The sequence below is a fragment of the Accipiter gentilis genome, chromosome W, assembly GCF_929443795.1.
Source record: "Accipiter gentilis chromosome W, bAccGen1.1, whole genome shotgun sequence".
NCBI classification, from domain to species: Eukaryota; Metazoa; Chordata; class Aves; order Accipitriformes; family Accipitridae; genus Astur; species Astur gentilis.
In genome coordinates this window covers 10,200,362-10,213,856 of record NC_064918.1, presented here as the reverse complement: position 1 = coordinate 10,213,856, position 13,495 = coordinate 10,200,362, and the positions used below count along the sequence as shown (strand labels likewise).

Genomic DNA, 13,495 nt, shown 5'->3' with positions numbered 1-13,495 from the left:
GTGTTGTGGAGTGTCCCTTGTGGCTTCTCATGGACAGAGTGATGACTTGCTGAGGTGCAGTGTGTGAACTTCTTGACTGTGGATCTAGTACATGATTGTCTATGACTATGCAGGACTGGACACGATGATCCCGTGTCCTCTCAACATGATTTCATCATCAGCTTAAAGGGATCTGTGACAGGGCTGCTACTCCCACCTTTCTTCCTGCCTGTGGCATCCCAGTTCATGTCTTACCGTTTCCCTTGCATGAGCTCTTTCAGCCTTTCAGGTGCACCCACTGAACTGACTGAAAAATAACCTTTTCCAAAAAGATTAAGCTTTCAGTTGGGTCAGCGAGCTGTTGTGGCTTATCCTGCAGCTGCCTGAGGACCAGACCCATTGGCAGAGATGCCATGGGACTGTGCACCAGGGCATCCTCGTTCAGTAGTTGCTGGTGGTTGGACTGGTGTGCGTGGACCAGGAGAATGCCCATATGATTCTGGCAGGGAGCTGGGCACAAAATGGGGCTGTACCTGTGGCCTGTGAAGAACCTGAAACAGTTCCCATAGGAAGGAACCTTTCTGTGCCTGGAGCAGTTTGTGGAGGACTGTCTCCTGTGGGAAGGACCCCATGCTGGAGCAGGGGAAGAGAGCAAGGAGGCAGGAGGGGCAGAGACAACACTGCAACCCCCATTCCCCATCCCCCTGTGCCACTCGGGGGAGGAGGTAGAGAATTGGGGAGTGAAGTTGTGCCCAGGAAGAAGGGAGAGGTGGGGGGAAGGTGTTTTAAGATGTGGTTTTATTTCTCATTACCCTATGACTTTTGATTGGCAAATTAAACTAATTTCCCCAAGTCAAGTCTGTTTTGCCCGTGACAGTAATTGGTGAGTGATCTCTCCCTGTCCTTATCTCGACCCGTGAACCTTTTGTCGTATTTTTGTCCCCCTGTCCAGTTGAGGAGGGGGTGTGATAGAGCAGCTTAGTGACCACCTGGCATCCAGCCAGGGTCAACCCACCACACAGGAACGGTGTTTATAAGCAATATTAACAAAAAGAAAAGGCCACCTAACACTAAGCAGGATATAGCCAACTTGCCCATGAGACAAATCTTTCCAAAAACAGGTTGCGTGATTGAGAGAAGGCATAAAGGATGGGGAAGGTGATGGAAACTCCTCTCAGGGAAATCTGTAACAACAGGTGACGCCCAGATGCAGTTTAAAACTTTGTTGCAGAATATAGGTGAGTAATCAGTCTAATGTAATAGGCAGTTTGTATGTTTGCCATGTGGCATAAGAGGGTAATGTAGTTAAAATAACTGTAATTATGTAAGCACACAGCCTTGGGAAATAGGAAGGGCAGAGCTGGTATTTTCCAGGTAAAGCTAAAGATACCATCTGTGAAATATCGTGATTTAATTACCTTCTGAACTTCAAGAGCAGAATTAACAATAGTATACTAAGTGTTTCTGAAACATTAAAGTTTCATAATTGTGCTTGAATATGTAAGTCAGTATTACTGTAATTTCTTAAGCTATCATTTTGAAATCAGACCTGCGTGGGTCAATGCTTTCTGCAGGCTCTCCCCATCTTGCTGCAGGCTCTGTGGGACGGAGGGTCCACCGGTTGTTACCTGCCTGCCAGGCCCAGGGGGTGATGCTCCAGAACCTTTACTTTTGGCATCTGCCTTGAGTGGAAATTATCCCATTGAAGTTTGTACTGTATTGTCATACTCTCCTGCCTTTTGCTAAGAGGTCCCTGTAAAAGTAGCTTGTCCATCTTTCTAATAATTAGCTTTGCTCTCTAATGCAGATTCTGAATGTGTTTTAAGTTCCCACTGAGTTTTAGAATTTGTTTTCTGGAGTGACAAAGCTTATGTTAGATTGTTTCATTTTGCTTGGTTTTCTGTCAGGTTCTTTTGTTTGCTTGTTTTGTTTAGTAGCCATCAACATAAAATGTTGTAAAATTACTATTTAAAAGCAAATCTTGATATCTTTTAAATATTTAAAAACTACTTAGGGGAAATAAATGACCATCAAGAATGGTAAATATCTTTCATGTGGGTTAAGCAAAGGAATGTGGGAAACTTCTTGTTCTCATTTAAAAATAAGGAATGTTTGAGGCATACCAGTAATTCCCATTACAAGAATCACTAATAGTTTTGTGTACTAACAGAACTTGAGCACTTCCAACAACTTATTACTTACTACTTGTCATCGTGAGGCATTCTCATATGATTTGCTGTGGTATTTGTGGCATTTTTGGCTGGTGTAAATGATCTTATCTACCCTTGCCTCTCCAGTAAAGGTAATGGTCTGACTAAAATTGGTTCTGCCAAGCCGTATGCTTTAACTCCGCTGCAGTTAGTGGGCTCTTTCAGCTGTTTGCTGAGCCGCAGGGGACCAGAGGCTAGCAAATTACTTCACTCTTTTGATACAGCCCTTTCCATCATTTGCTTCACTTACACCCCCTATTTTTATAATGATGAAGACACATTTGTTTAAAGGTGTCTTCAGAAATTATATTAGTACAGCTGGCTTGAACCTAGGTGCACAGTATTACTTCCATTGACATTTTTAAATAAAAAGGAAAAATAAAAGAAAAATAGCACTCATTTCTAAGAGCTGAGTACCTTGCATATGTTTTTGATGTGATTTCAGTGCTTGTTTTCTGAATGTGTGCGCTTCAGAGGACTGCCTCTATGTTCTTTAGAACTTTTCAAGCTGGGCAGACTGAACTTATATGACTGCATTTTTTAAAATTTATGTAAATCACTTCCAATATGTCATTTGAAATAACCTAATTTTGAAAATTAGTCTGCTAGTGTGATTTCTCTAATTTTCAGAGAGTTTGCTACAATCTAGACACTGTATTTTAAAAAGAAAATTCCCTACTGCTAGTGCATTTTAGTTGCATTTTTTAATTTTGTTACAAGCAGAAAGTGGAACATTGGAAATAAAAGTGCTGATGTGCTGATTCTGTAAGTACCTTAGCAGGTATGTAGACTAAATGTATATTTTCCTGACTGAACTGTGGGTATACAAATGCTTAACGTGCAGATGAGTTTACAGCATGAAAAACTAAAGCTGTCTATTTAACAAATGGCTTTCTCTGCCCCCAAGTCTTTGTCCCTTCAGGCCAAATATTTCCAGTCTCACATTTAGAGGATAAGTGCTGTAGACTTACAATCTTCCATAACGTTTGGCAGTTTTGATTATGGTCACAGCGTTATCAGGTTACTTCTTAACAACATGGTTGTACTGTGAAAAAGCAATCTTTCAAAACCTGTTTTTTGCTGAAGCACAAGCTAGTTGTTTATCTTGTGTGTGGGTATGTAGGGGTGTTTTACTATTCTGTTTAAAAAAAAAAAAAGGTGCCTCAGTTGTATTTTTTTGCCCCAGTATGTATGAATTTGTGTGTGAGGTAAGTGTAACAGGATAAGACAAAATACCTTCCATGCTGCCATTAACCCTACTTGTAGGTAGTTAACAAACAAACAAAAAAATTCTGAAAACCCAACATTCATGCAAACAATTGTTCATAGAAATGGACTTACAAAGGAAAACTAGGTACCTAATTAAGTTAAGAAAATAAGTAGAATTGTAAAGCACGCTGAAAGTAAAATAGTAGTGTTGTATACAAAAGTTGATTTTGTGACATTGAGTTGGGAAATGCTGATGCTGGAGGATGGTATTTCTGAAAGATATGAACTTTAAAGAGACTTGCAGAGGGAATGGTGGTTTCAGGTGTACAGACACATGGGACAGGAGTGCAAGCAAGAAAACAAGTGGAGCAAAATGAGAATTTGGAAGTGGTAGATCAGATGAACTCTAACGAAGGCAGGCTTGTCTGTGTTGCATCTTGTGATGAAGGGTGGGTGTAGTGTACTTTGTGGTGCCTAAAAACTCCTGTGAAATGGCAGTGAACAGGAGGTACTTGTAGAAGTGGAGATAACACTCCTGAAAAATAATTTCACCCTTAAGGCGAGAACAAATGAGAAGATGATAGTGGAGAGATCTGAGGAGTGAGCAGAGAGATGCATCACCATCAGGAGGGCAGAACTGGCTCTCCAAAGCTGCAGCTAGCTTAGCCTGGAAGAGGTGGAGAAGGGCAGCTAGAGGAAAGGAGCTGGATATCAAGGTGTGCTGCAGCCTGGACTAACAAAGGTGAATACAGTGTAAAGATTGCACAGGGGTATGGAGAGAAATCGTATGGCAAAGTGAGATACTGAGTGGGAATAGGAGAGACACCATTCAAATGTGTTGGGATTTTTAAAAAGTATTTTCTAGGGGGAATGAGGCAAGGGAAGGGCTGATGAGTACTTGATTTTGGAGCAAAAATCAGTATTCATATAAGCGTACTTCTTTGTTTTACATATGTGGTTGGTGCTGCATGCAAACTGGACGTGCTGGATAATTTTTATGAGTTAATGGTATTACTGGTGGTACTATGACACTTCATGGTCCTGATGTGGAAACAGTTGATTCATCAGTGTGATTTGCGTACTAATTATAACATAGCTAATTATTGTATTTAAAAGGAATATGCAGACATACTGGCACCTTTCTTCCCTCCCACCTACCTTAGAAATACTTCTTATTTAGAAAATTAAAGTTTTGAGTAGTAAATGTTGCAAAGCCGAACTTCTTCACATATTGGTGAGTTGGACTTTAAATGGAGATGGCAATAAAAATGAATTTAAGCAGCTGCTCTTTATTTATATTTTCCCCTTAACTGTAACTGTTAACCACAGCATGGTTTCTTGAGATAATGCTTTATGGCATGGAAGCGCCTTGGTTTAGTATGTAGAAAATTACAAAATCATATTGCTGTGCTATAAATTAGCATCAAGCATAGTGCGATGTGGTCAGCTAATGCTCCCTGATCTGTATTTTACATGTGGTGCTCTGTTAACCCTCTCCATAGTTTTTTTTTCCATATTGTTTCCTGAAAGTCTTTTCCAAAACACTTTATTGACCTTTGGTTTATTAATTACAAAAATCCATATTTCTGTTTTGTTTTGTTTTCCTGCAGGCAGCATCATAAAATCTTAATCAAGTAAAAATGGCCTTTAACAATCTGACATCAAAGGCTGTGCTACTTTATGATGAATGGATTAAAGATGCTGGTGAGTCATTTAAGTCTAAAACTTACTAACTTTCAATAATTTTAAATAGCAATGTGTACCTATTCTAGGTGTACTGTTTATCAACTTAAAGTAGCTTTGTCTTCCTGTAAATGTTTCTAAGACATGTCAGATTACTTATCGACATTTTCACCTTTGAAGAACAGACTAGTTTCTGCATTTTAAAAAAAGGAAGAAACAAAACAGCTAATTTATGGGTATAACTCCAGACTAAATAAAGTGCAGATGGTGATTCTTCTGTAGGAGTTTCTGGTTTACCTGAATCATAGAATCATTTAGGTTGGAAAAGACCTTCAAGATCATCAAGTCCAACCATCATCCATGCCCACTAAACCATGTTCTGGAGTGCCTTGTCTACGTGCTTTTTGAATACCTCCAGGGATGGTGACTCAACCACTTCCCTGGGCAGCCTATTCCAATGTCTGACAACCCTCTCAGTAAAGAAACTTTTCCTAATATCTAACCTAAACCTCCCCTAATGCAAATTGAGGCCATTTTATCTCGTCCTATCTCCAGCCACCTGACAGAAGAGACCAGCACCCACCTCACTACAACCCCCCTTCAGGTAGTTGTAGAGAGCGATAAGGTCTCCCCTCAGCCTCCTCTTCTCCAGACTCAACAGCCCCAGCTCCCTCAGCCGCTCCTCATAAGACTTGTGCTCCAGGCCCTTCACCAGCTTCGTTGCCCTTCTCTGGACATGCTCCAGCACCTTGATGTCTTTCCTGTAGTGAGGGGCCCAAAACTGAACACAGTACTCAAGGTGCAGCCTCACCAGTGCCGAGTACAGGGGAACAATCATCTCCCTGCTCCTGCTGGCCACACTATTTCTGATACAGGCCAGGATGCCATTGGCCTTCTTGGCCACCTGGGCACACTGCTGCCTCATATTCAGCTGGCTGTCAACCAGCACACCCAGGTCTTTTTCTGCTGGGCAGCTTTCCAGCAACTCTTCCCCAAGCCTATAGCACTGCATGGGGTTGCTGTGACTGAAGTGCAGGACCCGGCACTTGGCCTTGAACCTCATACAATTGGCCTCAGCCCATCACTCCAGCCTGTCCAGATACCTCTGTAGAGCCTTCCTACCCTCAAGCAGATCAACCCTCCCTCCCAACTTGGTGTCATCTGCAAACTTGCTGAGGGTGCACTCGATCCCCTCATCCAAATCATTGATAAAGATATTAAACAGAACGGGGCCCAACACTGAGCCCTGGGGAACACCACTTGTGACCAGCCGCCAACTGGATTTAACTCCATTCACCACTACCCTCTGGGCTCAGCCATCCAGCCAGTTTTTCACCCAGTGAAGAGTACACTTCTCAGGGAGTATGCCATGAGAGACAGTGTCAAAGGCCTTGCTGAAGTCAAGGTAGATAACATCCGCAGCCTTTCCCTCATCCACTAGGTGGGTCACCTGGTCATAGAAGGAGATCAGGTTGGTCAAGCAGGACCTGCCTTTCACGAACCCATGCTGGCTGGGCCTGAGCCCCTGCTTGTCCTGCACATGCCATGTGAGCGCACTTAAGATGAACCACTCCATAATCTTCCCCGGTACTGAGGTCAGGCTGACAGGCCTGTAGTTCCCCAGATCCTCCCTCTGACCCTTCTTGTAAATGGGCATCACATTGGCAAGCCTCCAGTCCTCTGGGACCTCCCCTGTTGACCAGGATTGCTGGTAGATGATGGAGAGTGTCTTGGCAAGTTCCTCCGCCAGTTCCGTCAGTACTCTTGGAATATATAGATTACGTTTTTTCTGTGCTACTGAATGTAAAGCTTTAACTTTTTTTCATTACTGAACAAATATTTTATCAGGTAATTGAGCTAGGTGCATGACGTTACTGTATTTTGCTTTTGCAAAGTAAAAGAAATAAAAACCCTGATGAGTTATAGTATCTTGAAATTAATCCTCAGAGTAATTCACTCTAGCACAGTCCTTTTGAAAAGGAATGTTAATCTCATGTTGCAGCTGGTATGAGGATATAAAACATGCTTTTTTTTTCTTTTACCATTGTTCTGTAGTTCGGCATGCTTACTAAAAAATGACAAAGATCTCAATTTGGCATTAAAACCCATCTCTCTCAGTGGCATCCCTGAGTGTTCCTCACTATGGTAGGCACATAGTGACAGGGATTAGCTGATTCCTGGGGAAAACTGGAGAAGCAGTTAAGGTTTGATCAATAAAATTACTAATTTATCTTTTCCAGTATAGATGAATACAATTTCTCTTGTTCTGTAGTACCACAGCATGCAAGTGAGAAGGGAGTTTAATCAGTATGACTTGTGTGGGTTATTGCATTAAAGGGTAAAGGAATTTGGCAGAAAATAAACCCCCTTGCATTCCAGCTTATCCTCAGATGTCAGAGGGGCTGGGGGTGGCTAGGTTTAATTTCTGAGTGATGTTCAATTCAACACTATAAGTCCAGTCGCATTCAATATGCTGAACTATCACAATGACAGACGCACTTGATAGGGTACTGCACCCTCAGCTTAGCTGCGTTCAACGCATGAGAATTACCAGACTTGGGGAGTTTGGTTGTGTTAACGAACTATCATGACTAGATTAATGAGCAGTGCAGCTTATTAAAGCAACAGTACAGGCTCTTTTGGATTGCTGGTGATAAAAACCCTGTCTGCAAAGCATGTGCAAATGATAATACAGTTGACTACAAGCACACTAAATTATGGAAAAACTCTGTAGAGATTTCTAAGTTTCCTGGGGAAGCACTCAGTATGACCGAGGGTTCGAATCTTACCCAATAGGCATCCCTATGGGGGGGAAGAGAGGTTCAGCCTGTCGACTGATCCCAGAAGTCAGCGATGTCCTCTCGACTTATCTATGATGGTATCTTCCCTGACATTCCTCCTCCCTTAAGCCCTTTTATACTATTATCTTATTTTTAGGTGGAGCTTGAGTGACTCTAGTCATGCATACCTTTATTATGATTGGTGTAAAATCTCCTTGCTTTACCTTTAAAGGTATATGCTAGAGAAAATTCAGAATGCATGCTCAGTGAGGGGTGGTTGCACCTTGGAGGCGGGTAGCTTTTGGGATGGAGGTGTGTTTTGGTATTATAATGAGATTATAATGAGCAAAGTTCACCCAGAGGACATGATTTAGCGTGTCACTACTCCAGAACTGGGCACTTATGATATAAATCAGAAGTAAGACAATAGCGTTGACAGAACCCCCATTATTTCATCTCTGTGCTTCAGTGGATTCAATGCAGGGACCAACCGTTATCATTCCTATCATTCCAGTTCCCTATCCCTGTGATCACAGAGCCTGGCCGTGGTGTCTCCACTCCACTCCACCCTCCGTGTTACTTTTCAGAGTCAGCATACCAAGCTCCCCTGGTGTTGCTAACATATAAAGGTTGCAGGTTATGTTGCTTAGGGAATTATTATGGAGCAGATTTCTTGCATATCCACTGCATTCCACCCTGGAGGTTCACCTTCCCTTCGAGGTGGGGGGTGTCATATGAATAATTCACCTCCAGCAATCATTCCACAGTGGGTGAAGTGGATTGGGATGTGTATTCGGTTTGTGTGGTGAGGTTTTGGTAGTGGGGGAGTTACAGGGGTGGCTTCTGTGAGAAGCTGCTACAAGCTTCCCCCCATGTCCAACAGAGCCAATGCCACCTGGCTCCAAGACAGACCCGCTGCTGGTCAAGGCTGAGCCAGCCAGTGACAGTGGTAGTGCCTCTGTGATAACATATTTAAGAAGGGAAAAAAAAGTTGCTGGGGCACAGAAATAGCAGCTGGAGAGAGGAGTGAGAACATGCAAGACAAACAATCCTGCAGACACCAAGGTCAGTGAAGAAGGAGGGGGAGGAGATGCTCCAGGCGCTGGAGCAGATATTCCCCTGCAGCCCGTGGTGAAGACCATGGTGAGGCAGGCTGTCCCCCTGGAGCCCATGGAGGTCCACGGTGGAGCAGATATTCACCTGAAGCCCATGGAGGACCCCATGCTGGAGCAGGTGGGTTCCCGAAGGAGGCTGTGACCCCGTGGGAAGCCTGCGCTGGAGCAGGTTCCTGGCAGGACCTGTGGACCTGTGGAGAGAGGAGCCCGTGCTGGAGCAGGTTTTCTGGCAGGACTTGTGACCCCATGGGGGACCCATGCTGGAGCAGTGTGCTCCTGAAGGACTGCATGCCGTGGAGGGGACCCATGCCGGAGCAGTTTGTGAAGAACTGCAGCCCGTGGGAAGGACCCACATTGGAGAAGTTCATGGAGAACTGTCTCCCGTGGGAGAGACCCCACACTGGAGCAGGGGAAGAGTGTAAGGAGTCCTCCCCCTGCGGAAGAAGGAGCAGCAGAGACAATGTGTGATGAACTGACTATAACCCCCTGTCCTGGTTTCAGCTGGGATAGAGTTAATTGCCTTCCTAGTACCCGGTACAGTGCTATGTTTTGAGTTCAGTATGTGAAGAATGTTGATAACACTGATGTTTTCAGTTGTTGCTAAGTAATGTTTAGTCTCAAGTCAAGGATTTTTCAGCTTCTCATGCCCAGCCAGTGAGAAAGCTGGAGGGGCACAAGAAGTTGGCACAAGACAGAGCCAGGGCAGCTGACCCAAAGTGGCCAACGGTGTATTCCATACCATGTGATGTCACATGTAGTACAGAAACTGGTAGGAGTGGGGGTGGGGGGATCGCCGCTCGGGGACTAACTGGGCATCAATCGGTAGGTGGTGAGCAATTGCGCTGCGCATCACTTGTACGTTCCAATCCTTTTATTATTACTGTTGTCATTTTATTAGTGTTATCATTATTAGTTTCTTCTTTTCTGTTCTATTAAACCGTTCTTATCTCAACCCACGAGTTTTGCTTATTTCCCCGATTTTCTCCCCTATCCCACTGGGGGGGGGGGAGTGAGTGAGTGGCTGCATGGTGCTTAGTTGCTGGCTGGGGTTAAACCACGACACCCCCATTCCCCGTACCCCTGCACCGCTGCGGTGGGTAGGTAGACAATTCAGGAGTGAAGCTGTGCCTGGGAAGAAGGGACGGGTGGGGGGAAGGTGTTTTAAGATTTGGTTTTATTTGTCATTACCCTACTCTGGTTTGATTGGCAATAAGTTAATTTTCCCCATGTTGAGTCTGTTTTGCCCGTGATGGTAATTGGTGAGTGATCTCTCCCTGTCCTTATCTTGACTCATGAGCCTTTTGTTATATTTTCTCTCCATTGTCCAGTTGAGGAGGGGGAGTGATAGAGCAGCTGCTTGGTGCTTAGTTGCTGGCTGGGGTTAAACCACAACTGGATGGAGCATTTCCTCTGCGGTGTCCATGACTTCAGAATTTGAATCCCTTGTCTCTCTGCTTACCAGTGCTTGTATTTGGCATCTTGTAGCATACTGTTAGTGGCTGGATGCAGTTTCCTCAGGACCAAGCTGGGAGGACCAATGGGGTAAAGTTTTGGTAGTGTCAGTGCAAGGAGTGAATGCAGAAAAAGCAGTCAGTTGTGAAGAGTTGGTGATTCTCTTACAATGCAACACATAGAGATTTCTTTTTTAGCTAACGTCTAGTGCTGTGGTTCACAGTCGTTGTTGGCCTGTGGGCAGCAGCACTGGGTACGTTACAAGCTGTGTGCAGTATTTTAATGTGCTTTCCTCCTCAATCTGTTTTAAAACTTCCAGTGGCTGTAAACATCAGAGGGGTCTCATGGGCAATGTGTTACTTGAATGCCATAGGTTGAAGATCACTGACTTAAGACAACTGGCCATGAATTAAACATTTAACAAAAATTCCAGTGGTATAATTTCACCCACAAAATACAGCAGCAAACCATGAAAGCAGCAGTTTACTGAGTCAATAGTTAAATTTGGGGTAATTCAGAAACAAATCTTCTGAAAGTCAGTTTATAAAAATAAATAATTTTTTAAAATTATATTAAGTTTATTTCTCCTGCTTATGGAGAAATGTTGAAGTCTTTGGTAAGCTGGGACTTGGTGATGAACCACAGAAGGGTGCAGCAGAATCATGGTGAAGCTTAGAGGAAACATCTGTCAGCCTCAGCTGTGGGGAGAGGGAGCAGGGCATGCGTAGGAGAAGGACTCTCTCTGCAAGAGTTCTGTCTGGGATAACTGGAGAGAAACTTGCAACAGTTTTGCCATTTGGAGGTTTGTAATATGAAAGTGTGTGTTTTACGGTGCCGTGAAAGTGGTGACGTGTCTGGACTGAATAGGCACAAGCCTCAAAAACTAAGCTATGAATGCCAACTGATGGGACAGAATGTCTTCTAACTTTAAAATCCCCATACTTACTATGTCTAATACCGTACTGCTTATAAAGCTTGAGGATCTTGAAAAGTGAGGCTACTCCCTGTCTGTGACTTGAACTTGTTCATGCTTTTCCAGAAGAATGAAGCCTCACTTGGAAATGCAGCCTCAGTGATCTGCTTGTTCATTGCCTTCCTATGCTGCCCTGTGAGCCATGTTCATGTGTGAAAATGCAGACTTTTCATGAGGGAGAGCTCTAGATTGAAAATTGGGTCGCTCATGATTCTGTGTCTCCTCTTCATTATGTGTGAAGAATTGATGCAGAAAGAAGCGTAGAATCCTACAGGTGCTAAATCTTGTTATCTACCTGGTGCGGATTTGAGGTGAATGGACTCTGAAACTTGATCAGTAACAGAAGAACCTAAACCGTTAAGAATTAAGTATCTTTCTGTAGCTGTTTGGGGATTTAGTAAGTATTGGAAAGATCTGATTTTTTTTTTTTTTTCTCCTCTCTCCCCTCCTCTAGATCCAAGACTGGAAGGCTGGCCACTCATGTCTTCACCTTTTCCAACAACCATTATCATTGGAACCTACATTTATTTTGTTACTTCCTTAGGACCCAAACTCATGGAAAATAAAAAACCTTTTGAACTCAGGCAGATAATGGTGCTTTATAATTTTAGTGTGGTAATCCTCTCTTTATATATGACTTATGAAGTAAGTTCTACTTTTATTTGTAACATATTTATATATTTCATGTCTCTAACTATTTTCATACCAACTTTTAATAAATTTATTAATATAATTCCCACTCTGCAATTCTCAAAAAAACCTATTATTCTGATTGTCGTAATTATATTCCTCCAAGTTGTATGCTAAACTAATTGAGCTGATACTTGGAAAAAAGGGAATGTCATACCTAGAAAGAAAGGTTGTAACATATTTTATGTGCCATACATATAATTAAAAAAATTAAAAATCCTCATAACTTATATAATTTCCCTGGGTTGTAGCAGGTTAAGTAGACTACATGTTTTTCTTTGTTGTAATTATTTCTGTCCTACTACACGATACTCAATACTGATGTTTTGAACACTGTATATAGAGTACGTTTACAATGTCCAATTTGGGGATCTTCATCCTTAAAAAAACCCTAAAACACAAACCTAAACCAAAAACCCAACAAAACAACAACAACAAAAAAATCCAACAAAAAAACCCTGAAAAAACAAACCATGAAGATCTTTAGCATTGATTTTTCTCTTCCCCACCAATAGTAAATGCTCTTTCTCTCAAAAGGAATGTTGAGATTTTGCTGTAGTTCATAGCTCAAGCAAATGTTAGACTTTAAGACTGGAAAGCCTGATGAGTTGTATAGTTATGGGTTGAATGACCTAAAAATCCTTAACCATGAATGGTATAGACTGTGTAGAAGCTTTAATTTAGAACCTTAAACCTTAAGATAGCTAATATCTGTTGTTTTGGGGGGTTTTGGTGGTGGTGGTGGTGATGTTTTGTGTTTGGGTTTATTGTTTGGTTTTTGTTTTGGTTTGTGTTTTTTTTAAAGTGTAGCTATTTAACAGTAGTATTATGTGAATGATAGCCTTATATGTTTGCTTGGTGAAGCATCACTATGCTAGTAGTACTGACCCTCTTTGTGTTAAATCTGGCTATGTGGCTATTTCAGGTTTGGCAAATTGGTAATGAAAAGTTGTCAGATTATCCTGCCAATTTGTCAGCATACCTTTCTGTTACCTCAATTTGCATAAATTTCATCATGAGTTACAGTGAACTGCTTGACATTTCTTTTAACAGCACTCTAAAGGCAGTGCAGCAGCAGCTACTTCGTGTCATGACTATTGTGTGGAAAGCTATAAGTGGTGGGCAAGATGCATACATTTGCTATTTAGATTTTGTTTTGAAAAATCACCAAACTTCCCCATGCAATTTGGTGATAAGTTTTGTTTTGGTTATAACCCTCAGAAACTAAAAAAAATTAAACTTCTTTTAGTGTCTGACACTAACACAGTATTCAATTAATCTGCTATCAAGACTTCTATTTTACAATTTCATGAAAGAATGCATAGATAGAGCTTAACAGATTGAATCTCTGCTGTTGTCTGGCTCTCAGCAAAAAGCTGATTCTTTCCCTCTTTGGATCTAAGC

At 42.3% G+C, this 13,495-nt stretch overlaps 1 protein-coding gene across 1 annotated transcript in view; it reads left to right on the top strand.

Moving 5' to 3' along the window:
* Positions 1–13,495, top strand: part of LOC126035368 (elongation of very long chain fatty acids protein 7-like) — a 32,424-nt gene that overhangs the window by 10,850 nt on the left and 8,079 nt on the right. The window contains exons 3-4 of the mRNA XM_049793904.1: positions 5,009–5,102; positions 11,856–12,046. Of these exons, the coding sequence (XP_049649861.1) occupies positions 5,039–5,102; positions 11,856–12,046 (255 nt within the window). The 5' untranslated portion in view covers positions 5,009–5,038. The remainder of the gene's footprint in view (positions 1–5,008; positions 5,103–11,855; positions 12,047–13,495) is intronic.